Raw genomic sequence first — 24,685 nt, 5'->3', positions numbered from 1 at the left:
GTATCCTTCTTGTACACCAACCTGATTATCTCCTGTTGCTGGGTGCAATGCTAAAGCTATTGAATGTCACTTAAATGTCATTCTGTTTTTCTCTGACAACCAAACAGACTACCAACTAGAAGCAAATTTGATGCTCATAGTTTTAAGTCAGTAACCTCATTTTATTGTTTTTGGTGTCCATGTAATTATTCATATACTAACCTTATCTATAAAAATTCACACAACAGCCTCTTTTGTGGCCAATTTGTGCCACATCCCCCGGGTAGTTCAGGCTAAAATAAACTCCACTTTCCCCCATAACCTCCCCCACACCCTAATCCGTTGCTTTTTTCCCCCTGCACTTTTGATTGAATCTGCGTCATGTATTTCTCCATTTTTGTTTTTGTTTTAAATATGTATTAATGTGCATTGACATTATAAAGTACAAGCTGCCACAGAAGAAGCAGAAAGGGAATGATGTCACATGAAATCATTTGGTCAGCTAACATTTCTATAAGGTATTACTTAAGATCGAAGTTCAAATAGCACTTGGCTAAGGAAATTGGCTTTTATAGTGTCTTTGCATTAAGAGCAATATGTAACCATTACGTCCCTGTCAGAGAGGGAGAAAAGATGGAGAGTGAACTGCTAGAGAAGAAGAGTGATGATTATTTAGCCTTTCGTTTTGCCTAATTAAGCAATGACAAGTAATTGTTCAAACAAATTGCAAGAGGACATATCTGAGGCACTCAGGGGTCATTTGCGTTATGTCAAATAATAAATAAAGACATAACTGGCTGACACGTCACACACGGGTGTGAACTAGAGATTAAAAGGCCATACAGATAGAAACAGGGACATCGCTGTGTGTGCTGTGATCTCTTCCCTGGGTGAGTGCGGTCATTTAGAATGCAGATGTTCACAAGTCTGTCTGTTGCTCTGGGTGGAGCCGTGCTTCTATCTTATCCTGTTACACAGTCTACAATACTTTCCAGTTTCTTTACCTTGCAGCTTTCATGATATTCTTCAAAGAGTGCATCAAATATTTATAAAGCAGTAAGAAGAAAGCGTGATCTAGCTTATTCCCCTATGCCATAAAACTCCATTGTTGTTACACTATTGCGTTGAGTGGTGCATTACTGCATTACGATAAACACGAGCCCTATGCATCTTAAGGCTTGCTCTAATGCACAAACTTATTATCAAAATTCAGTACTAGTGCACCACATATGGTACTGTGCAAAAGTCTTGAGTCACCCCATATCTCTTCATATTTTGCTTAGTTTGTACATTTCTTATCAAAATGAAAATCAATATTTGAAATGAGCATCTTTATTCTATAAAACAACCTGAACTCTCTTAGGTAAGCTTCCTTGTAATTTCTTTAAGCAATGTGATGGCAAATTTTTAATGATTCTGGTCTTCCGTGTGTTAAGCTGATGATGAAAAGTTCTGACTGTATTGTGTGACAATGGTGGCTAGATAACATGTGCTTGGATGATTCATGGTCCAGCACAAGGACTAGAATGAAAATGAGTGAAGAAGCTGCCAATATCCAAAGGACTTTGAAAGACCTTCGAAAACCCTGGAGAACTATTTTTCAAGACTACTTTGAAAATTGCAAGAAAGTCTGGCTACTCCAAAGCAAAATATAAGGAAAGGCAGCTCAAGATGTTTTCACAGTGCTACATGTATTAATCTTTTGATAATACTGTAACTCAGACCTGCAAAGTTGTGCACAAACACCCGGTTGGTGTTTTAATATTTTCATGGGATTTGTTATTTATGACATAAATATAAAGCCTCACCAACCTTAATATTTAAATGTGAACTGCTTTTAACCTGAAAGATCATTTCAGTAAGAATCAGTTAATAAAACATAATTATGCATTTTCCCCATGTGTTGAGTTCATACTTTGTTTTCGCTCACTAGGCATAACAATCAGCCCATTCTAAAATTGTCTGTTCCCTGGATCTACAAATAAACCACCCAGGAGCAATGCAGAGTTGTTTGTGCTCCCCTTTTCTTCTTCTTCATTTTACATTCTCCACATGGGCTTATTCAGCCCAACTCTGTGGCTAACACTTGTAATCCTCATCACATGGGGGTAGCAGTTACTCCATTAGCAGGGTTTCTTATGTTGATGTCAGACAGGCCATTGGTTTGCAAGGGAAATCTTGTTAGGGTTCTTATTGACATTGTGTTTCATTAACTTGATTAATGACATCTATTGGGGCATGCTCCATAGTAATCAACGTCTCTGCAGAGAAGGGCAGTCTTCAGCCAGAGATGAGCTTCTACTGCCCAGAACTGACTGGTCTTTCTGTCTCCTGTTTGTTTCCTAAAGTCTGCACTCGGAAAGAATCGTACATTCATAAATATGAAAGTAGTAAGCAATAAGAGACCATTAAGTAGACCCCAGATGACCATTAGGAAGTTTCCATTTCAGAAACTATGTGCGTTTCATAAAATAGGTCCTTTGAAATTGAAGAATAAAGCATCCGGTGGCTGCATCAGCTCCACGTAAGATGTTCCAAATTATCTGGTGGTATTAGAACCTACTATGTCCTCATTGTACTGCTCTTTGCTTTGATGTCTTTAGTAATTTAATATAACACATTCATTGCCAGCAGAGAAAACCTCTGCTAGAATGTAGCAGTAAAATACAAGGTGAAAAAAGGGGATTTTTCCAACATTAGGTGTAACTAATACACATATTAAAATTTAGTATGGCAGAAAAAAATATTTATGTCAATTGCTGTTTGACAAAAATACCAGGTTGTCTTATTACTTCCACCAGCATACTTTTTGCCTGTCCTGTCCACAATCCTCTGTGCCATTTACAACTAAGCAACTAAGTGCATCAAAAGTTCAACATTACGATGAAGTAGTGAGTCCCAAATGTATACACCCTCCATGCAGTATTACATAGTTTAAAAGGGCATAGTGAAGGTAAAAATAAAAAGTATGTGATTTGGAAAGCTTTCTTTTTTTTAAACAAAACAAGTGACTGCTTTTCGTGTCCATGTATCCTACCACAGCTCTTACAACCATCCCTTCAGGGTGGGTCACATCCTGGGTCAGTATATGGGAGATGAGAAGCTTCTCATCTCAGACACTACACAGAAATAAACACTGAAGGCCACTGATTCCCAGCTCGAGGCACTTTTTGCCAGAGAAGAGGGATACAAAAGCAGAGATCAAAAAACCCCACCTGGAATTCATATTTACCTTTCATCATCTGCTTTTTACCCACATTGTACTCAGTCTTATTTGCTGGCTCTCTTAAGGGAAAGCTGTTCTGGTGAAGCTCCAAGCATGTGGCTCCTGGGCTGCCAGGGCTGCTGCTATGGGAGCTGAGTCAGATAATTTGCCCGTTCAGGTTATTTTCTTTATTCAGCTCATGACAGTGGCAAAGTAGGAGAACAAGTGCAGCAATGAATTAGCAGAATACTTCAAATCCACAGTCACAGGGATTTGCTCACTTAATATTGTGAAAGCACACAGTTTCAATTAAGAGCTCAAACTAAATTGTAGCAGCTAATATCTATGATTTTTCTGAATAATTTATATAGATTAGTGTGTTTAGAGAGATATGTAGGCTACTGAGCTTGAACAATCCCCCAAAAAATTGTGTTGATAATACAGTTAAAGTCTGATCCATTTTATTGTAGATAAAAAAAATATAACTAAACATATTATAATAATGCTATTTATCTAAAACAAAATAGCCTTAACGTTTTGGCAGTGAAACGTATGAAATGCTTATGACTGTTCTTTAATATAACAAAGAAATGAAAAAATATTTTTAAAAAGAAATATAGTCTATGAAAACCAAAATTTTTGCTGATGCCAAAAACATTTGGCCATGACTTTAGTTCAACATCACTTTGTAGTTTGTTTAATTCTGAATCCTCTACTTTAACTTTATGGCCTTCTCCATTTTGGTATGTTAGAAGCCAAAAGTGACAAAAGGGTGGACTGCGAAATAGGCCGGATGGGCATAACATGGCCACATATTTAAGTAATTGCATTAAAAATGTTCCAAAAGGCAGTCAACATAAATGAAACTTAACCTTGAGACCTAAAACATTTGACTAAGAAACTGACACCCTGTGAAGTTCTCACATATGGAGAAATAAGCTCTTTGTCTTAAGCTGTACCTATACTTTTTAAGGTAAGCCATTTTACATTGGACTTTATAAGGAATAAACTGCTGTTGAAGACAGCCTCAACTGGTCATTCCAGGTACTACAGTTCACTTACAATGTAAAGCACCTTGAGGCAGCTGTTGATGTGATTTGGTGCTATATAAATAAAATGGAATTGAATTGAAAATCTGTGTGGGTATGAAACATTTTACAGAGTTGTTTGGCTTTAATAAACTTTAGTGTAGATTACTGTGATTGGCATTGTGTATGGGTGCATTGTTAGGTGTATATTCTAGATGTTAATTAGCAACTTCTACATATGACTGATATTGTCTCTATAGCATCACTCTTGTAAAACTGAATGGTGCTTCAAAGCCATTCATATCATAATTATATGCATGGTAACAACAAACAGATGTACTCTGTGGTATTCAAGTAGACCTCTGCATATGCACGTTCTGGGTTGAAATCTAACATTTGACCTCAGTGGCTGACTTTTGTTAGCTGTGTCACTGAGATATATCATTCATCAGTGCAGCAAGCTCAAATAGGTGACACCTTCCCACATTGGTGTGCAAGTTATGCAGTAATGATGTACAAGGCCAAGTGTACTCACCATCCTCCCGAGACTTCTGAATGAAAGCATCAACACCGCTCTCTCCATAGTTCCCCTCTGAGGCCACTGTGGAAACATAGTTCCAGCGCATATACTTCACAATATCTACCATGGCCTGGGCCTGGTAGGTATCAGGAGGCACCACTCGGGAGAAGAAGTCATAGCGGGTGTTGTCACTTAGCTCTGGAGCTGTGGAGGCATAGCTCACCTGGGGTATCTGCACAAAAAAAAAGTAATAATAAAATAAGCTTGAAGGAGCTTCTAGTCAAAGGAGTTGTGGGATTGAAGTGAACAGTATCAAGGCAAAGCAATGCACACTTACTTGTGTGTGCTTTTCAACTAGAAGGGAATCAAAGTGCTTTACATAAGACATAAAAGGCATTAGGACAAGATATAAAAGAAGCTCAAAGCTATACAGTAATAGCAGACACAGATAGGATTTAAAAAGAATACAATAAAAAAAAAACACAACAAAAGTAAGTGACATATTTAAAGAATAAACAATTTAATTTAATAAAGGGCACTTGCCCTAGAGTTTATAGATAAGTTTATTGTACATAAAAACTGAATACTGCTTATCCACTTTTAGTTTTGACTAAGGGACAGTAAACAGACCTTCAGAAGAACAGGAATGTATTGTAGCCTGACCATTCAGTGCTAAGTAGAATCATTTCACAGCCACTCATTTAAAACGAGGAATCGATACAAATGTGTGAAAACTCAAGTCATATCAGCCACTTGATCTTGGTCTCAATGTAACAGCAATGTTCTGAATAAAAATGGTAAATGGTCTGTATTTGTATAGCGCTTTACTTGGTCCTAAGAACCCCAAAGCGCTTTACACTATACACAATCATCCACCCATTCACACACGCATTCACACACTGGTGATAGCAAGCTACAGTGTAGTCACAGCCACCCTGGGGCGCACTGACAGAGGCGAGGCTGCCGGACACTGGCGCCACCGGGCCCTCTGACCACCACCAGTAGGCAACGGGTGAAGTGTCTTGCCCAAGAACACAACGACCGAGACTGTCGGAGCCGGGGCTCGAACCTTCCGATTACAAGATGAACGCCCAACTCTTGAGTCACGATCGCGGCTCAATATGTTGATGCAACTTTCTAGATATAGTAGTCTGGCATAAATCATTTTGTTTGTCATGCATCCTTATGATAGTAGTCCGATTTTGTGAATGTCTTCATGTAGTCATTGAAATTGAAGCACCAATACACCATTTTTTTCCATTACCAATTGGAGCTGAGATTCAAGTTATTTAAGTTATTTCTCTTTAGACAGTTATCAAACAACACCCTGCTGATCCATTTATAATACCCAGCATCACTAGTCCCTTATGCTACCGTAGGCTGGCCAGAATATAAATTGAGATCACGAGTATGTCACACATTTCAGCATGGGTCACTTGCTGGTATATTTGTGTACCACAGAATGTCCATGCTTGGCTCTAGCTTCTACAGCTAAGCATGATAGAAAATGATATAAAAATAAATAACTGAAGTATTGTACATGGGGTACAGTGTATAAGGTTTTATAAGCATTAGATTAGATTAGATTAGATTAGATTAGATTAGATGAAACTTTATTAATCCCTCGGGTGGGTTCCTCCGGGAAAATCAGTTTCCAGTAGCAAAGCAGATGTGCAAGATGCTAATTTTTCTGCTCCAACTCGATCAAAGATTTCACTGATGTGTGCACCAAGAAAAACAATATGCACAAAAATAAATAAATAAAACATATAGGTGAGCTAAAGCAAGAAGCTTTTCTTGAGTGACCATAATTTTATATAAGGCTTACTCTTAGCTGGTGTTGTGTTTCTCAACACAAGAGGCTGTTTTCAGGGATTTCACCATGTCAGTTGTTGTGATAGATAAACTGTGTTTGTGTAAATGGAATTTTTCATCCCTATGGGTCACACTGAACAAAACAGACAGACGGCAGAGGTGTTTCCTGGTAATGATACACAGTGTGCCTTTTTGATGAGGATCTGTCGTCATGTTTTTGTGTCTCTGAACAAAATGAGGAGAAGGTGCACTCAGTGAAACATGAGCCTAATGAAAACAGCACTGTTTCCCTCCAGATACTTCTTTGCCACATGCAGCATTTCATTATCACTGACAGACCTGTAGGCGCACGCACACACAGATAACCCTTGAAATGAAAACATCTGACTTAAAGGCAATGTCCTCCCAACATGATGAACACCAGAGTGGCCTAACGCCCTTCTTTACATTACAGTATATCAATAAAAATGAAGAACTTGTCTCCACTCACCAGTGACTGCAGATCAACCTTGGCATTGTAAATACAAATACATATTCGACAAACAGAAAACAAACAAACAAACAAAAAACATAGGTGCGGCATGTTCATAGGTAGTTAGTAAGAAGAATCTGAAAGGTGAAACTAGTAAGTATGCATTGTGATTTATGTTTGAAAATGCCTTAGTTATTGGGATAGTATGTGCCATGCGCCACTTGCCTTGAAATGTGATCATGCAAAACTGGTCAGCCAGGAATCAACCTGTTAAACTTCCAATTAGTAGATGACTTGTTCTATCTCCTGAGCAGGTCCTCTATTAAGTTCAGTCAAAATTTTGTAAAAACTTCACATGCTGAACTAAACTAAAGATAAATCCTTTGGGAGCTAAAAATTGAAGCAGTTTATCAACCTGCTTACATGCATCACATCATAATCAGAACACATCGTGACCTCTATAACAATTACTTTGGTGTTTTTATTCTCTTTTCTGCTTTAATTATACTACTATGACAATTAGCTTATGTTGCATTGTTTCATTTTAAAATTTCCTTTATTTCCTAATTTATTTGTTTTTATGTTTCAGGTTGGATAATGGGTGAAACATGGTAGAGGCAATATCACCTTCTTGAATCCTTCTCAACAGCAGAAAAACAAAAACTGGTCAGAAGTGGGGGGAATAAAAATGCAACCAACTACATTGCAACAGCAAACAAAAAGAAGGTAAGATAACTGTGCAGTGGCTTTAGGGGAAGTCATGACTATTTGTGAATGGCCCAGCCAAAGTATAAACTTTAACTTCACAGAACATCTGTAGGGAGACCTGAAGACAGCAGTTCTCTGAAGCTTTCACAGGCTCTGCCAGGAGGAATGGGATAAACTGTCCAAATCCAGGTTTGCAAAGCCTGTAGAGACTTACCCAAGCAGACTGCTAGTGTAAGCTGTAACTGCTGCAACGCTGGTTACTTTTATCATGGTTTCTTAAGTCTGAACTGACAGAGAAGGAAAAAATCCAATATTATAGACTTAAAATTGTTAAAACAATACTGAATACTTTCTAAAGCGATGGCATGTGTACATTTTTGTATTGCGAAATAAAAAAAAAAAACACAAAAACTCTGAATATGTGACGCTCATCTGAGGCCAAATTTGAGGTGAAGAGGGTTGGTTTCTTTAAAGCTATCAAAAGAAACACAGCAGGCCAAAAACACATGTTGGTACATGGCGTTTGTTTGTGCTCTTTTCAGTCCCATCTACAGCAGCCTTATCCATGCATGTCTAAGATACCTTAGCTTGGTTTGAAATCTATTCTTGAGGATAGGTTAGAGGCCAGACTCAACGAGGTACTTCGCTTTTGTACCAGTACTTTAAAATGATTCCCTGAGCAAGCACTTGTGAGGGAAAACATGAAATAATGGAATATGTTATAATGGAGCAGAGTGTATTCATAGACTGGAATCTTTGAAAGCTTACTTTGTCAACCATAATATATTACTGATCAAACTTATGTGGGGATAAAAAACGACACAAAAGTCTCCTTGGAAACAGTCATTATTATTATTATTATTGTTATTGTTATTATTATTATAATACTGCAGTTACTTTTCCTTTTAAATAAGAAAACAGTTCAGTAAAATTAACCGTCATCTGTGTAGGGGTAGTTATGTTGTTTATTTGTTATTGAAATAACAAACCAATTAATTTCATATTTCCTTTTCTTGCTCCAACTCATATAACATCTCCCAGATAGACAAGTAGATGGACAGACAGATGGAGAAAAAATAGAAACCCTCTGAACCAGTAACATGAACCTGCACTACATCAAAAACATCAAGGGTTTGTTCAAATTATATCGACAAAATACATCCTGGGTGGCCTGCTGAATATGGGAAAGCTCATAAGTATGCACATCACGATGAATGGATTAAGATCTAAAGAATCTCATTATTTACCTTGCATCTGAAATGAACAAAGGTGCATTTTAGGTGCATTGTTATTTGAAGGAGGAAATAAATCACAAGTGAATAAGCATACTTGCTTGCTTGGCATGTGACTTTCTCAGCTTTGACACCCAACGTGTTCTCTCCCGAGAACTCTGCAGAGTGCAAAGCTGTTTAATTGTTGTGACTATTAACTGGTATATTCAGAGACCAGAAATAGCAGATTTCTGTCACACCATGTCACTCTGAAAAATCTGTCAGTTTCTGTTTTACTGGCTTGTTGCTTGTCGCTAACAAAGATGTGTAAAGGTTTTCATCTTGACCAGGATTTTTTTTTTTTTAACCTGAACTTGCGCTCTTAGCATTAAGCACCTGAGTTTGTGAAAGCAGTGGGAAAGCTAGCTGTGAATGTGATAGAACTTAATGATTTCAGTGTGATTCACATCCCAGCGACACATGGTAATCTGACTATAAAAAGAAAGTCTGCCTGCAGAAACTGCACTTACTATTGAGTTGAATGTCAGTCCTCTAGAATTCATTGTAAAACAAAAAACACATGACATATTATATAAATATGTATGTAAATAAAAATTTTAGGCTTTGATATTTAGTTGGACTACACCTGCAGATAGGCATCTTATCCTAAATTACTTGATTTAGAATTTAGACTCTTGCCTATTTAGGTCAAGACTCTGGATAGCAACATTTTCAAACATCCTAACATTACCTCAGATCCTAAGTGCTACGCTAAAATTATAATCTGGCAGAGAAAATTGGTGTTTCCTCCCTTTATGTTTTCCAGCATCATTTAAGACCTTTTAGTGACTGTGTGGTGCCATATTTATCTCAACTGTTTGCTTTGTTGAGCATCCTGTTGAGATGAGGAGCAACTTAATGATGATAATATTGGGACCCGAGGTGTAGGTGCAGTATTTTTCTGAGCAAATGATGCTGGCATGCAAAGTAGCTGACTATATTTGCATCTGTAATTCAGACACCTGACAGATCCTTGCAACCCGCAGTGTGGCCCAAATGCAGAGCATCTGTTTCAATCATGCTGCATATGGAAAAAATAGATGGAAAGAGATAGTTTAGCTGTACTACTTGGCATTCTAATTTTCTATCTGAAGAATGCTGACTTTCAACATTGCATGAGCTCAATTTTTGTGATCTATGGTATGAGTGCAGACATATAATAGACTACAAAGTCAATAGCATAATTAATCTAGTAGAAAATAAGTATTTTTCATATTACATATCATTTATAAAACAACAAAAAAATCTGTAATTGAAATAGCAACATTTTGATCATCAGTTCCAGATACACTGTGGAGTTTTTTGCTGTGGTACCATTATGGAGTACTTCAATTTGACTTCTGTTTGAGTTTAGTTTATCTTGTTCCTACACATAATAGCACACAAGTGCGCACACAGAGGTGATGTGATACACAGTCCTGACTCCTGACAATGATTTTAGATTATTCCACAGAACAGCTTTACCAGCAGTGGTAGGGCATCAAGATGTGCAGTAATGTGTAACTAAAGGCAGAGGAAAAGCTAGCTGGTAAACATAGGTATATTTTTTTAATGAAGATTTTAAATGTAAAAACTGGAAAATGAAAAGAAAAATGCTCTCCAAATGTCTAATGTTTGAGGCCTCGGGGATACACACTATGCATTTTGCAGTGTATCACTGCCTATAAATATTTAGTTACAAACCAAATCTTTTTAGTCTAGACTACTACAGTCAACAGAAGATTGTTTTTTTCTATGTGTACTAATTTAAATTTGGTAGTAACTCTCTCTTCAGGAATTTTGAATATATGCCTCACATGTGCCTATGTGGAAAGCTGGAGGTAGGGAAGTGCTCCAGGAAAGGCCGCACAGAACAGAACAAGTATCAGTGACAATGTGACACTATTTAGATCAAGAGATCATTTTTTTGCTCTTAAAGCATTTACTCTATATTGGCTAAGTGACATTTGTAAGGACATATTGTGTACTTTGTCTTTTGGTTCCTCATGACAGACATACAGCTCTCCATAGCAGGATTGTTGCAAAATGAAACAACGTTAAATTCCTCATCTGATTAGCTGATATTTTTCAGCACATTTACAAAAAGCATGCTCAATTTTAACTTGTGTTAAGCAACATAATGAAGATTGAACAGTTCTAGTATTAACGTAAACTTAAACAGACATAATAATTGCACGCTTGAAAAGACTGAACACTTCGAAGTCTGCTTTTGTACTCGACGAACAGTGGGCTCCACCATTGTTTCGCTCTTTGTCAGAGAAAGCAAAGCTTGCAGTGCAACAGCTCCTCACTCTTACACAGCAGGAGCTTTGTGTGTTGACTGCAGCACAGCAAAGGCTGCATTATACTTAAGTGTCAGTAGGTAAAACAGCAGTGTGCTCACTACATTCAGGCAGAGATAATGCCTGCAGTTTTCTCCTCCAGCTTCATGCAGATTAAATTTACACAAAATTACAACATCTAATTTGCATTGTTTAACTATAAAATGGCCACTTAGTATGGGACTAGGATGTGAAGAAAAACAATATCTATAATGTTTTGATTTGCATGCTGAAATCTGCACAGATCCAGACAATTGTGTAACTGTTTCAGTGGCGTAGCTCCTTAATTCAATTTAGGGCCAGAAAAGAAATTTGGGCTTGGACAGCGGCTGCAAACATAAAGAGGACTCAGTTAAATTTTCAGTGAGGGATGTGGGTCAACTCTTTGAGTCAAACGCACCACTTCAGTATCCAGGCTTTCTCCGTAATTGCTATCAGCTGCTGTTGACACTGAGGGGAGATTAAAGTTTCACTTTGTTACTGTCAGGGTAAGTGGAGCAGCAAATAGCTGAGCCTTCTGAATAGAAAACCAATTCCTGTATAATGAAATAACAAAACATATTCTCACCGCTGAGGGAATGAACAACAACGTAGCACTGGATACAACAGGGATATTTGGCTATGATTCAGACTAATGCATTAGTATATAAAGGGACAGTATATTAGTGGGAATTATTTCATTATCGCCATTATTTTCTTAGACTTGCTTATTCTGATACACTGTCTAGCTATAATGGGTTTAATTGAGCCAAAATGGTAAACTGTGACTCCAAATAATGCTACTTAATTTCAGCCGTGCAGTGTCACCGTACTGTCAAATGTTCAGTCCCAAGAGACTGGTGATAAAAACTCAGAGCATGCTTTAGACCTTTTCATAATATTTCCATCTCTCAGATTTGACCTTTAATATTTTGACATTCGACTGAATTGAGAGAAGCCAAAGCCAATAACACCGAGCTCATCCTGCTTTGTCTTCCACAGGGACTGACATCACCATGCTTCAATCATGCAGATCACTCTGGGGAGCCCAAGTCTCTCTGCTGCCTACCTCAGCTTTAGTCAAGTTATGGCGACTTCTCAAAAAGAATTTGTGAACTGAGACGAACCTGTTGGTGATGTGACTGTTTCAGGTGAGGCAGTAGTTTCAAGATGTTTGTCCTCAAACATCAAAAGAAGTCTTGCCTAAAAGAAAAAAACTAGTTCATGCATTTTTTTTTTCTTGTAGGCAAGACTATTCTTGTTAATTATTAGCCCACTGTCTCAGAAAAGCCTTCAGTTTAGTTCACTTCAGCATTAACGGGGACGAGTAAGAGATCATATCTCCCCATATCACTGGCTCCATGTTAAATCCAGAAATTAATTCTAAATCCTTTATTTCATATACAAAATTCTGAATTAGCAGGCCCCATTATATGCTTAAGAAGACCATATTATCCCAATAGAGCACTTTGTTCTCAAAGGCCAGGCTTACTTGTGGTATAATAGCCGAGGGCTTGCTCACAGGGGATGAAGTGAGATTCTCTAATGCTGCGTGATCTTTACTAACATAAAGCACTAGAAAGACATGACTATTACTGTGCAATGGCACTAAATGAAATCAACAAAATTCAGTTGAACTGGGAAAATACTATGTTCCAAAGATGCCAAAAATACAGTAAAACTGGTTTCATTTATGAAATGCTGTCCAGCAAGTTTGATTATGTAAACCAAATGTTACACTTTCATGTTTAGTATTAGCTGACAAAGTTTGATGATTTGTGATAACGGCAGCCAGTTTCAATTGTTTTGTATCTTTCCTTTTGCAGGAATGGTATACAGTTGGTAAAAGCAGTGAAAATGGATGCTTAATGACTGAGTAACTGTTTACACAGTGAAACAGTTATAATTTTAAACACCGTAATGAAATATGTAAAACAGTCTTACCAAATTTCCATAAAAATTGCAAATTGCAAGATATGACTTTTGACCCACTTGGTCTAAGAACTAAAAGTCAGACAAACTTGACAAATGGATGTGAGTTTATCTTATGAGAGGCAAGGCTGCAAAAGGAAAGAACTCTAAAATCAAAAACATGGATGATAAAATGCAAAAGGTGAATTTGACTACCACACATGAGAATGCCAAATAGTTGAAAAATGCTAGTTTGCACACTTGGGGTATGTGGGTGTTTGGTGTATGCACAGTTGAAAGATTTGCCAGTTATTGATTTTTCCACCATATTTCTGCTTTGAATGCTCAGATTAGCTCAACAAGATCACTTCGATTTTGTCTGCAATTGATGAGACAAATGACCTCACTGAGTGGGATATTTTGTTTATTTATAATAAACAAAATGTCAAAGACATTTTGAAAAAAAGGCACATTTGTCTGTAAAAGAAAAGCTAAAGGTTATTTTTTTTATTTACTTATGGTTTCATATATGATAACAGTTTCTTGGACAAATTCCAGTTTGTTAGTTTTTGGGGTTTTTTTTAAAAGTTCCTAAAAGAAAATCTGCTTTGTGATGTAAGAAAAACTGAACTTGGAGAACTTTTAAATGTTATTTAAACCTGTGGCAGAACCTCATAATGAGCTGTTCATTTTTTTTCCCAGTGTATGAAGGAGGAAGTCAATTAACCCCAACAATAATGGCGACTAAATCAAGTTGTCACAGTGCAGAAACATTTAATACTGTTTATTGTTTCAGAACGTAAGTGGATGTTGTTTCTGTTTATGGCAGTCGGTGATAATGTATCAGTGCTACAGCCAGCATATGTACTCCAGCTTAAAATATTGCCCGTACATACTGTATGGTTTAAAGCAGCTGAATGCATGTACTTTGCTTTGCTAGTCTGAGAAGTTTGCCTTTAGGGCTTTCTGGCAGATGGCTCTCCTTCCTTTTATATTATTTCAATTTTCAGAGGCATTTTGGGGCAGGTATACACAACAAAACAAGATTTGTTTTAAAAATCATTAAGGTGAAAACAAGCCTTTGCACTGTACAAATCTTAGAGAACCTTTTATAAATATACATATTTTAGAAGATTAAATAGAGAGAAACTGGTTTTTAATGGATTTTTAAATGTGATTCAAAATTTTAGAAAATGCAAAAAAAGACGGACTAATATTCTCTAATACATTCAGGACGCCGTACTTGTTTCTTTCATGGTTACTGCATTTTAATCCTACTTAAGTCCAGATTTACACTGGTAAAAGCAACTTTTCAGTTTGATTTGAAAACCTAAAATAATGATATATTATGTTAATGAATTTGTATTGTTTGGGACACAACATTTAAAATGCAGAAATGTCCATCATCAAGAAAAATGTCTGATTCCTCCCAGTCATGAATAATTAGAATCTGACCTCTCTCTCCTTCTTGTGTTCCTGTGCTCTTCTGTACTGCTTCCAGCTGTCCTGCTATCTTTATAATTTTCCACAGGCTACTTCACAACCGCATCTGCATTTTCATGATATACCTAAAAATATGTACAGTGAGCAACAAATTCTGTGTAAAATTGCCCCAACTTTCACGTCTCTTAAAGATCATTGCTGATAATAATAGCTGGATGTTATGCTTACAACTCAGAGACCAAACAGCAGTTTTCAGTCCACAATGTCCAAGCACAAGGGTGGTGCATCATGTCAGGAGCATGTTTGGGCACAAGCCTGACAAGGGGTGTGCACTCTGAACTATTCCCTAAGGGTCAAGCTGCCAACTCATTTAACTTGAGCGGGTCACCATTTTGACACAAATGGTGGAAGCAAGCAGATAGTGATGTCTACAAAGCAAGACATGATTAACAGAAAGATCTTAAATTGATTAGTATAAGTCTTTAATTTTCTGATCATCAGGTCTTCTATTTGAGTATGACATTCAGTACTCTTTTCATCTTAGTTTGCATGCATGATCCAATGCAGTGAAATGTCTCTTTTATCAAGATAAATTCAAAGTAAAAACATAACACATTCAATCACATTGTGACACCTACCAAAAAAAGCCCTTACAGTTAATGTTAACATGAAGAATCAAATTGCAAAGCGAAGTAGTGCGTGCTGAAAGTGCAAACTCTGTCACGATGCTCCAAGTTTCTTTAGAGCACTTCTCATCTGTGCTAAACATAGCACCCCCCCATCTGTTAAAGACCTTATGACACAGTGTGTGAGGAATCGACTCTCTGCTATCTGGGTCTCTATCTCTCTGCTCTGCTTTCTGTGTGCTCCAAAGACGGCACCTCGAGTGACCCTTTATTCAAGCTGCTGAAGCTTGTAGAAAACACAACCGGGTCTTTCGATGACACATAAGAGGACTGACTGCTGTTTTAGTGAGCCAAAAACAACAAGACTCTCAATCCAGGACAAGAAGGACTTGACATGATCTCTACCTGTAATCAGTGATGTGAACACTGAGTGGAGAGAATGAGGATATCTCAAATCTGACCACAGAGGATGCTTTACACCAAAGCATTTTGGCAGCTCAGTATGTCACAGTCACTCCTGGTATAGACCTACAGATCCATCATTGAAAACACCCTCCCACCATCCATCACTGACTGATATGGTTCTGCCCCCCACCGTTCCTAGGGAAGCGTGTCATTCAAACCACTGAGGAGGCTATCGAGTGTTGACTGCACTGCATTACACACACACACACGCACGCACAAACAACACACACACACACACACACAGCACACACACACACACACAACACACATACAACAACACAGAACGACATAACACTGTAAGCAAATTTCTCACAACCACTGCCAACTGGGATAGCCACCTGTTCGACCCATTGGGTTTAGTTAAATCACCTGCCACTAAGAGTGTTTCCTTGCAAAAGCAAACATTCGTCATATGGAAAAATGAGTCAAAACTACAAGATTACAGAGTAGTGCTTTCATTTTTTATTGATTTAATTTTAAGGAAAGAACTCTTAAACTTACAAAGGCAGACTTTTTGTTAGGCTAGAAGTTGGTGTCATCAGTGGCTCTCAGCTTTCTTTGTGCTTCACCACCAAATAGGCAGCACTCACAAAATTAATCTTTTTTTTCATATTCATGAAAACAAATTCTTACAACAGCGGTTCCCAACCCCCGGGCCTCGGACCGGTACCGGTCCGTGAGTCGTTTGGTACCGGGCCCGAGAGTTGAGGCTCAGGTGTGAAATGTATGGTTTTCAGGGTTTTTATCGGTTTTCAGGTTATTTTGTTATCGTTTTTATCGTTTACTCGGTTTTCCTGGGTCTTTTCACGTGTGTTATGAATAAATTCTTTTTTTCGGTACCGGTACTAGTTTTATTTTGTTGTATTTATCCGCGACACCTTAAAGGCCGGTCCGTGAAAATATTGTCGGGCATAAACCGGTCAGTGGCGCAAAAAAGGTTGGGGACCGCTGTCTTACAATTTTGTGTCAGTGAACACAAATTTGTATGTAATGTATTTCAATAGGAAATATATTTCATATCAGAAGCATGTACTTTTTGTATCTTTGTAGAGAAAGCAGGGAAGTGTTACTATGGGAACCAGGAGCAGCAATGTTGTATTTTAACACAAATTAAGACATTTTTATAAACATAAACAAGCGGGGTTTTTTGCCCAGCTCCAACCTAGTTGTGTTTAATGCCTAAACCTAATCAAGCAACACTTTTGTATTGAATTATGATCTTACAAATCATACAAATGATGTGTGAAAATCTGTGAAATGTATATATGGACTGATATAGCCTGATTAAAAGTTGTGTTCACGGACATGAAAGTGTGAAATTCATGTTGAAAAACAAAAAACAACATTTTTAATTTAGGTCCAGTCACAGAAAGCTAATGAGTAGCTAACACAAGGGAGAACTGCTTTTGTTTTTGTTTCTATCACAGATATATTTCCATAATGAATTAATTAAATTTTGTAAAGTAAATAAATAAACCTATTGTGTAATTTGTTTTACTTCTATGTACAACTCTCTCTCGTCCACCCCATTTACATCAATACAATATAAATGATATAAAAACAAGAAAGTTCTGGCATAATCCAAAACAACTCAGTACCACCACATCCACCAATACAAGCAGCACTCAAACAATAAGTATTTAAATGTATAGTAATAAAGGAAGGATTTACTTGCAGGGCTTATGCATCAGACTGCATTAGTTTTAACAAGAGCCACAAACGCTGGTTATAAAAATGCACTTAAATGCAGTGTGGTTCCTTCTGCAATATTGTGTGTTAAATTTATCACCAGGCATCAAATTTTTTCCAAACACTTTGTTCTTCTACTTTTTTTTCTTTATTCTCGGGATTTGCTGTTTTACATTAATGTGAACTGAATATGTAGATATTTTGGGACCATCATCCAGATAAAAGCGGTAACTTTTTGCAGTAAGTCACATTCGATGCATCCCTAAAACTAAACCCAAGAACACTTTTTGTACAAAAATAGAAACCACATACTTCCAAGTGCATCCACCAAAATTGTAATTTTTTGCAATCTCCTGAGCAAATGTTGCAATTCTGGAAACTAAAGAAACATTTGTTTTGGAACAGATTAAGGGGTGGGAGGGTTTGTGCTGTGAAACTACAAAATTCTCACTCTTCAATTTAAGCGAGAGCTGGGGTTCTCAAAGTTTTGATTATCGAGTGCCGATTTAGGGTTCCACTACCAGTTTATTATTGAGTGCTGCAATAAAAAAAAAATACATGTTAAAAGTTCAAAGTTAGTATTTCCTTCCATCTTTTAAACTGGTTTACATCAGTGTTAGATAGATGACGGTTACATTTCTTGACATCAGCTTTGCTGGTCTTGTTCTGTGGTATTATAGGATGACATTAATGGTGGATGGATTAAATAATAATAATAATGGATTGGATTTATATAGCGCTTTTCAAGGCACCCAAAGCGCTTTACAATACCACTATTCATTCACTCTCACATTCATACACTGGTGGAGGCAGCTACAGTTGTAGCCACAGCTGCCCTGGGGCAGACTGACAGAAGCGAGGCTGCCATATCGCGCCATCAGCCCCTCTGGCCAACACCGGTAGGCAAGTAGGGTAAAGTGTCTTGCCCAAGGACACAACGACCAGGACAGAGAGCCCAGGGATCAAACCGGCGACCTTCCGGTTACAGATGCGATTCCCAACCCCCTGAGCCATGGTCGCCCAGTAAATGTACAGTTGTTCCTGCCATCCTCGTGCTCAGGGCCTCCCACTGTGACTTTGTGATTCTATATCAAACCGTTTTTAAACCTCTTGTTATGTCACAGGTAGCCAGAGTAATCCCACCACCTGCCCCGTGTATACATATTTTTTGCAGTTTTAGTTTGCATTGTAGCTGATTAAGATGAAGGATCGGAAGCATGCTATGGCAAAAAATATACTTTCACTTTATCGGGTAAGTTATGCAATAATATCACTTTGAAACATCCTATTAAAGGCTCACTTGTATAACAGGAGGTCCTTTCCCTTAAGGAATCATGATCACAAGCCACAGTACCAACTCTCACATCTCTAGCGGCAGCCATTACTGACACTATATAGGCAGAGTAAGGAAATTTTAAAAATTCATTAGGTAGAATTAGGAGTAGGTGGTCATGAATAATAAACATTTTATCTTTATCTTTTAGCTTTTAAAACAGCTTTCTGGAGGACTGAGTGGGCTGTAAGAAAAGATGGAGTTAGAGAAATCTAAACAACTTTGGGTGAATAAAAGGTTGCAGATTTGTTTAAAATAGACTAATGTCAAAACCGACCATGATATTCAGTCTTAAATAATTTAGCGGGTTATTTCACGAGGTCCAGGTGGTTTCGATTTAGTTTTACTGCCTCAGAGTGAAAATTCAAAAGAAAAAAAGAATACAAGAGGAAGAAAGGTCAGTAGTGTCATGAGGTTAAAAGTTTGACATATTGAATTTTGGTGTCTGCACTTGTAAGTATGTAAACCACAAAGACAATGAGTAACAACTCAAAAAATGTTAAAGTGTTGAACCAACTAATAAAAACTAAAATGATTACGTTTTTCTTTTTCCCTTTTTTATTTTAAGTGATGATTCAGACCATATAATCTAAGATGCATGGTTCGAATTTAGTACTAATTCAACATTAGTAGTGCGTTTTTAGTTTAAAAAAAAAAAGTTCTAAAAGTGAGAGCAGAGATGGAATGAGAAACATTAACAACACTCTGGTCCATTTAGGTGTCAGAGAAAGCCATTACTGCAAGTCAGTGTGTGCACTGAAATTAGCCAAACTAAATCTGAAACATCAAACATCATTAATATTAAATACAAATTTGCTTTTCCTGGAATTACGTGTCAAAACTTCTGCAGTAGAAAAGCTTTATAAAAGTGAGAAGGAGGTAAACGATTGCTAGGAATTAAAAGGTGACATTGCAGAGTGGACGGTTTCTTCACTCAAGTGCTCCTCTTCACAGGGACCACTACTTGATTTTATATGGCAGAGCAAAAAAAAAAGAACTGAAAACAGTCTTGAATAAGTTCCATCAGGCTCCAATATTTCTGCTGCAAATCAAAATAAATTCAAGCACATCCCTGTGTCTTGTTCCAAAGCACAAGTTCCAAAGATTAATTTCCTTCCAAAGAATCTCCTTTTTGCACAGCTGATCATGTATCACAAACACTTAAGCAACCAACAAAACATCAATGTGGCTCTAGCATGATGACAAAAAGCCACAAACACAAAAGAAGCCACATGGTGTTTACAGAGGTTCACACGTCCACTGAAACATTTGAATGCATCTACCATATGGTGGTAGAAACACACATATATGTCTTCCGCCACCTCATCAACTTGGCAGCTAATGAGTGAAGTTTTAGGGATGGATTTGGCTAGATGAAAGACGAAACTAAGCCCCTTAATGATGAATGGTGGTGCCACACTTTTGAAGATAAATCAAGACAGAGGTTTTTTGTTTTTTTTCACTATATTTTTTGGCTTCAAATTACCAACTGGCTTCCAGCAAAATGGTATATCATGTAGTGTGATGACACTCCAGACTCATATAAAAATGACTGATACATCACAACAATTGGCAGAAGTGATTCATCATCTTTTAAAATAAAGGGAAAATGATGGAAAGCATCCCGCGGTCAGGTCTCTTTCTCTGCTGTGTGCTTTAAAATGCCCCAAGATAAAGCCTCACAATCCAATAAAAAGCCACTTAATAACAAAGATACAGAATGTCCTCATAAAGACCCCAAGATATCATCAATATCCAACCATCAAAGTTATTGTACTGCAGAGGATGGAGTGGCAAAGAAGAGGCAAGCCGTTTACCTTGGCCCTGAATTATTTTCCTTAAACCGTGAAGACCGCAAAGCAGTACACAGTGTCACATTCGCTGACCCTTAAAAAGGGCTTTTACTTGTATGTCATCCTTCAGTCCGTGACGATCTTGAATAGACTGATCAGAACTGGCAGGTTATATGCTGAGCTTCTGTCTGCTCTTTTTTTTTTTTTTTTTTGGGGGGGAGGGGGGGGGGTATTTATTCTTGATGGCTTATATCTGAACATTTTTGTTCTTGTTTTCAACATGAAGCTACCCACACAACAGACACGCATATATATATATAAAAAATAGAAGAGAACGGCTATATTTGTTTATTTAAAATTCTGTGCGATTTCTTGTTCTTTAATGTTGACATGCTGTGTTCCTGAACAAACATAAAATGCCACAGTCTTCCTTTACCTCAAACATTAAAAAGGGCAAAAAGTCAAAATATTGTGTTCAAAGCACCTCTGCTGCATATTCCCAGTAAACTTCAAATGCACACGACATATTTATGCAGAGCATGTGCTGTATAGGAACAGCGTGTCGTGGTCCAATTAAAGATTTTTCAATCTCTTTCACACATATTTTTTGAAATTAAACATGGTGGTGAAGATGACATGGAGAGTTTGCAATTATAAATATTTCAAAGCAACATCAGTCTTACTTCACTATTGGTCAATAAGCCATTATGGTCCTCTGCTAAAGTGATTAGATATGCACGACTGCTCATGATTCATTAGTCTGCCCTCCTGTTTTATGGGACATACAAAGTTTTCAGACTGTGTCTTTAATCTAAGTTCATAAATGAGTACCTATGGTGCATCAAATAATGACAAGGAAGGTCAAATTTAATAAAACTCAAAACAGGAATTATTAGAAAAAGACAACTTGATGCCTTTCTTTGGACCTATGTTACCATTTCATGATGTAACATGTAAAAAAGTACGCTCAAGTCTAATTTTGTAAAACTTTTTTATGCTTTCTAAAATTTCAACATTTCTAGATTTCTTGAATGATTTGTCTTTTTTTAAGTTCTGTTAATGTTAAACTCGAAGATGTAAATGGTTTGGTGAGTCATAGCACTTTTCTACTCTGAGCACTCAAAGTGCTTTCTACTGCAAGTCTCATTCACCCATTGACACAGCACTTTATTATTTGTATTCTCATTGCAATTTGTGGTTCAGTATCTCGCTAGAGGATGCCTTGACATGCTGACAGGAAGAGCCAGTGATCGAACCACTGACCTTCCAATTAGTGGATGACCCGCTCAACTTCCTAACCCACACACCTTAAACTGCCTATCAAACTATTTGTTACTTGAATTATTGTAGTGAAGTAACAATGCAAATAAACAGTCACTTGTGGTAAATATGATTACATGAATAAACAAATAAAAACTTCACAAAGTTTACAAGAAACCAGCAATCGATCACATTGCACATAGTGTTTTCACCACCGGCTACAGTGTGTTGTTTATTTGCACTTTTCAAATCAGAAACAGTTCATTAAACCACATTTTTTGCAAATAGTTTTGAGATAAATTTCTAGAAAGTGAAATTAAGATAAGAAACATTAGAAATATTGGAAAGCCAAGCAGCTCTGAGCTGTTTTTCCCCATCTGGGATTTTCAGTCAGCATCTTTGGCTGGACTTTTTCCTTGCTCCGACATATAGGCTACCTTTATTTAAACACTGGTCTAAACGTATGTTTAGTATACATTTTTATTGTAACAAACTCAAAGAGGGTTATAAAACTATTGCCCTTTGACTGTAGACATTGTTTTAGGGTCTTTCAGCACTTTGCTTTTATTATGGGGCCTGTTCCTGTTCTATTTTGATTTACTCTCTCTGCTATATGAGGTCATTTTGTGAAATAGCTCCAAGTACCTTCACAGAATCAAACACTAACTGGGCAAATTTAATAACTAGTTGATGCACTAAACACCGGCTTGTTGGTAGCACAAGCTGTTTTCGCATATAGTGTTATTAAATTTTAGATAAGTGATCTTTAGAATGTGTGCAATTGTTTAAGGTATATGCTTAATAATAACTATTTTAGACCAAACCTTTCCCTTGCTGAGCCACTTTGGTGCCTAAATATAACCAAGGCCTGAGTGAAAAACACCTGCAAGTGGTGCTAGACAACTTTGCACATCCAATCTCTCAACTGACAGTTGGGTGTGTTTGTGTCACCTCAACCCCACCTGCCTCCCAATATGGTCTTTAAAAGGACTTGTGATTAATGCACTGAAGCATTTACAGCTAAAAGAGCAGCCATTTCCCCCATGTGCACTTTTTTCATTCATCATGCCGTTGCTGTCATTTATGGTAGTTTCTTTCCCCTGCTCTCAGTTTTATGCCTGCTGTGTGTGTCTCACTGTGGAAGCCACTGCCCTCCCCATACAAAAAGCAAAGAAAAGACCAGAAAATGATAATGATAATAAAAATGTTAGAGAAAATTCATTATCAAAGGGCAATTCATTATGTTGTTGGATGTGCAAAAAGATTCCCTATGTAAAATGATACCTGGACCCTCAAAGAAGTAAACCTGTGGAAAAAAGGAGATATATAACCCTTTTAGTGTTGCAAATCTATTTCACCTTTTGTCATTATACACAATATTTATTATTATTGTAACAATAACGCAGGTCATTATTGACATACCTAGAATTCCCGCACATTTTGAAACCCAGGGTATATTGCATAAATGGAGAAGAGAAACCCCAGTTAATAGCTTTCCTATATATAGAATTGTCTTCTATAGCAGCGGTCCCCAACCCCCGGGCCTTGGACCGGTACCGGTCCGTGAGTCGTTTGGTACCGGGCCGCCAGAATAGAGGCTCAGGTGTGAAATGTATGGTTTTCAGGGTTTTTATCGGTTTTCAGCGTTATTTTGTTATCGTTTTTTATCGTTAACTCTGTTTTCCTGGGTCTTTTCACGTGTGTTATGAATAAATCTTCTATTTTTCAGTACCGGTACAACTTTTATTTTGTTGTATTTATCCACGACTCCTTAAAGGCCTGTCCGTGAAAATATTGTCGGGCATAAACCGGTCCGTGGCGCAAAAAAGGTTGGGGACCGCTGTTCTATAGTTTGGGATACCACAAAAGCTTTGATTTATTTAAATCTTGATCAAATATATATTTACAAAGAATCCTTTATTCTGTATGTGAGAATAAAGGTAATAAATAGGAGTTTATACACAAGCACTGAACCACAGACTGTGTTAACCACACACTGATAGAGGTGCTTTTCACCTTGACAATTAAAATAAACAGCTTCAAATGAATCTCATATAAACAGTCATTGAGTCTCTTTGTCATGATTTGCGGTGTGACTGAACTCATGTATGGAGGTACTCAGGAAAATAGTTATTTTCTTCTTCTGTGTGGTCACTGTAATAAATTATGATTACAAACACAATGGCAGGAAAACTGACCTGTTTTTGCTCTATAGGGATACTGAAGAGGCACTGCTTGCTAAAAGGTTGGGCACACAACTGCCTTGGCCCAGGCCAGCGGGGGACTGATGAAGACTGACGTACTTTAAACTTCAGCAGTAAGCAAAGTTTGCACAGTTGGAGAAACCTGGCGTTGCTAAATCCATCAATCTTTGTAGATCCTACAACGTAACTTAAGTCTTCAACGTAGTTGCTTGCGTTTATACTTGTGCTAGTGAAAAATATATTAACTACCATGTGACAACGTCCCGGTCAATCAGTGGGGCTGAGGCCAGAGAAACTTAAATAATGGAACTTTCACCAGAACCACATTTTTGGTTTTTCTTACTCTGATTTTTAACATTAGTTATATTAGCTAGCAGAAGTGTGCCCAGCTCTGTTAGCCATTGTAGCAGGCTGAAAGAAGGTAGATGTTTGCAGCTAGCATTAACACTTATAATAAACTTGCCCTCCCATTTCTAGAGTAAGGTTTTACCTGTCATTTTATAGGACATCAGTAGAACAGGTGGATTAACCACCAGCTAACTTGAACAATACTTGTTTGTACTGTTGAAAGCAGTATCCATTCAAGGTAAATGAGAAGTTGTGAATGCTAACTTATGAAATTTAGAAGTCTATTCTAAATTGCTACAATGTATGTGTAGTTTG

General features: G+C 37.4%; 1 protein-coding gene across 3 annotated transcripts in view; it reads right to left on the bottom strand.

The window, feature by feature from the left end:
• LOC102289456 (metabotropic glutamate receptor 4) overlaps positions 1 to 24,685 on the bottom strand; it is a 187,121-nt gene that overhangs the window by 74,147 nt on the left and 88,289 nt on the right. For all 3 annotated transcript variants that reach the window (XM_005917943.3, XM_005917945.3, XM_005917944.3), the window contains exon 3: positions 4,748 to 4,964. In XM_005917943.3, the coding sequence (XP_005918005.1) occupies positions 4,748 to 4,964 (217 nt within the window). The remainder of the gene's footprint in view (positions 1 to 4,747; positions 4,965 to 24,685) is intronic.

Source organism: Haplochromis burtoni, unplaced genomic scaffold, assembly GCF_018398535.1.
Source record: "Haplochromis burtoni strain Fernald_Lab_line unplaced genomic scaffold, NCSU_Asbu1 Contig_26, whole genome shotgun sequence".
Taxonomy (NCBI): domain Eukaryota; kingdom Metazoa; phylum Chordata; class Actinopteri; order Cichliformes; family Cichlidae; genus Haplochromis; species Haplochromis burtoni.
Note: the sequence above shows the minus strand (reverse complement) of the source record. Positions and strands in the feature narration are given on the sequence as shown.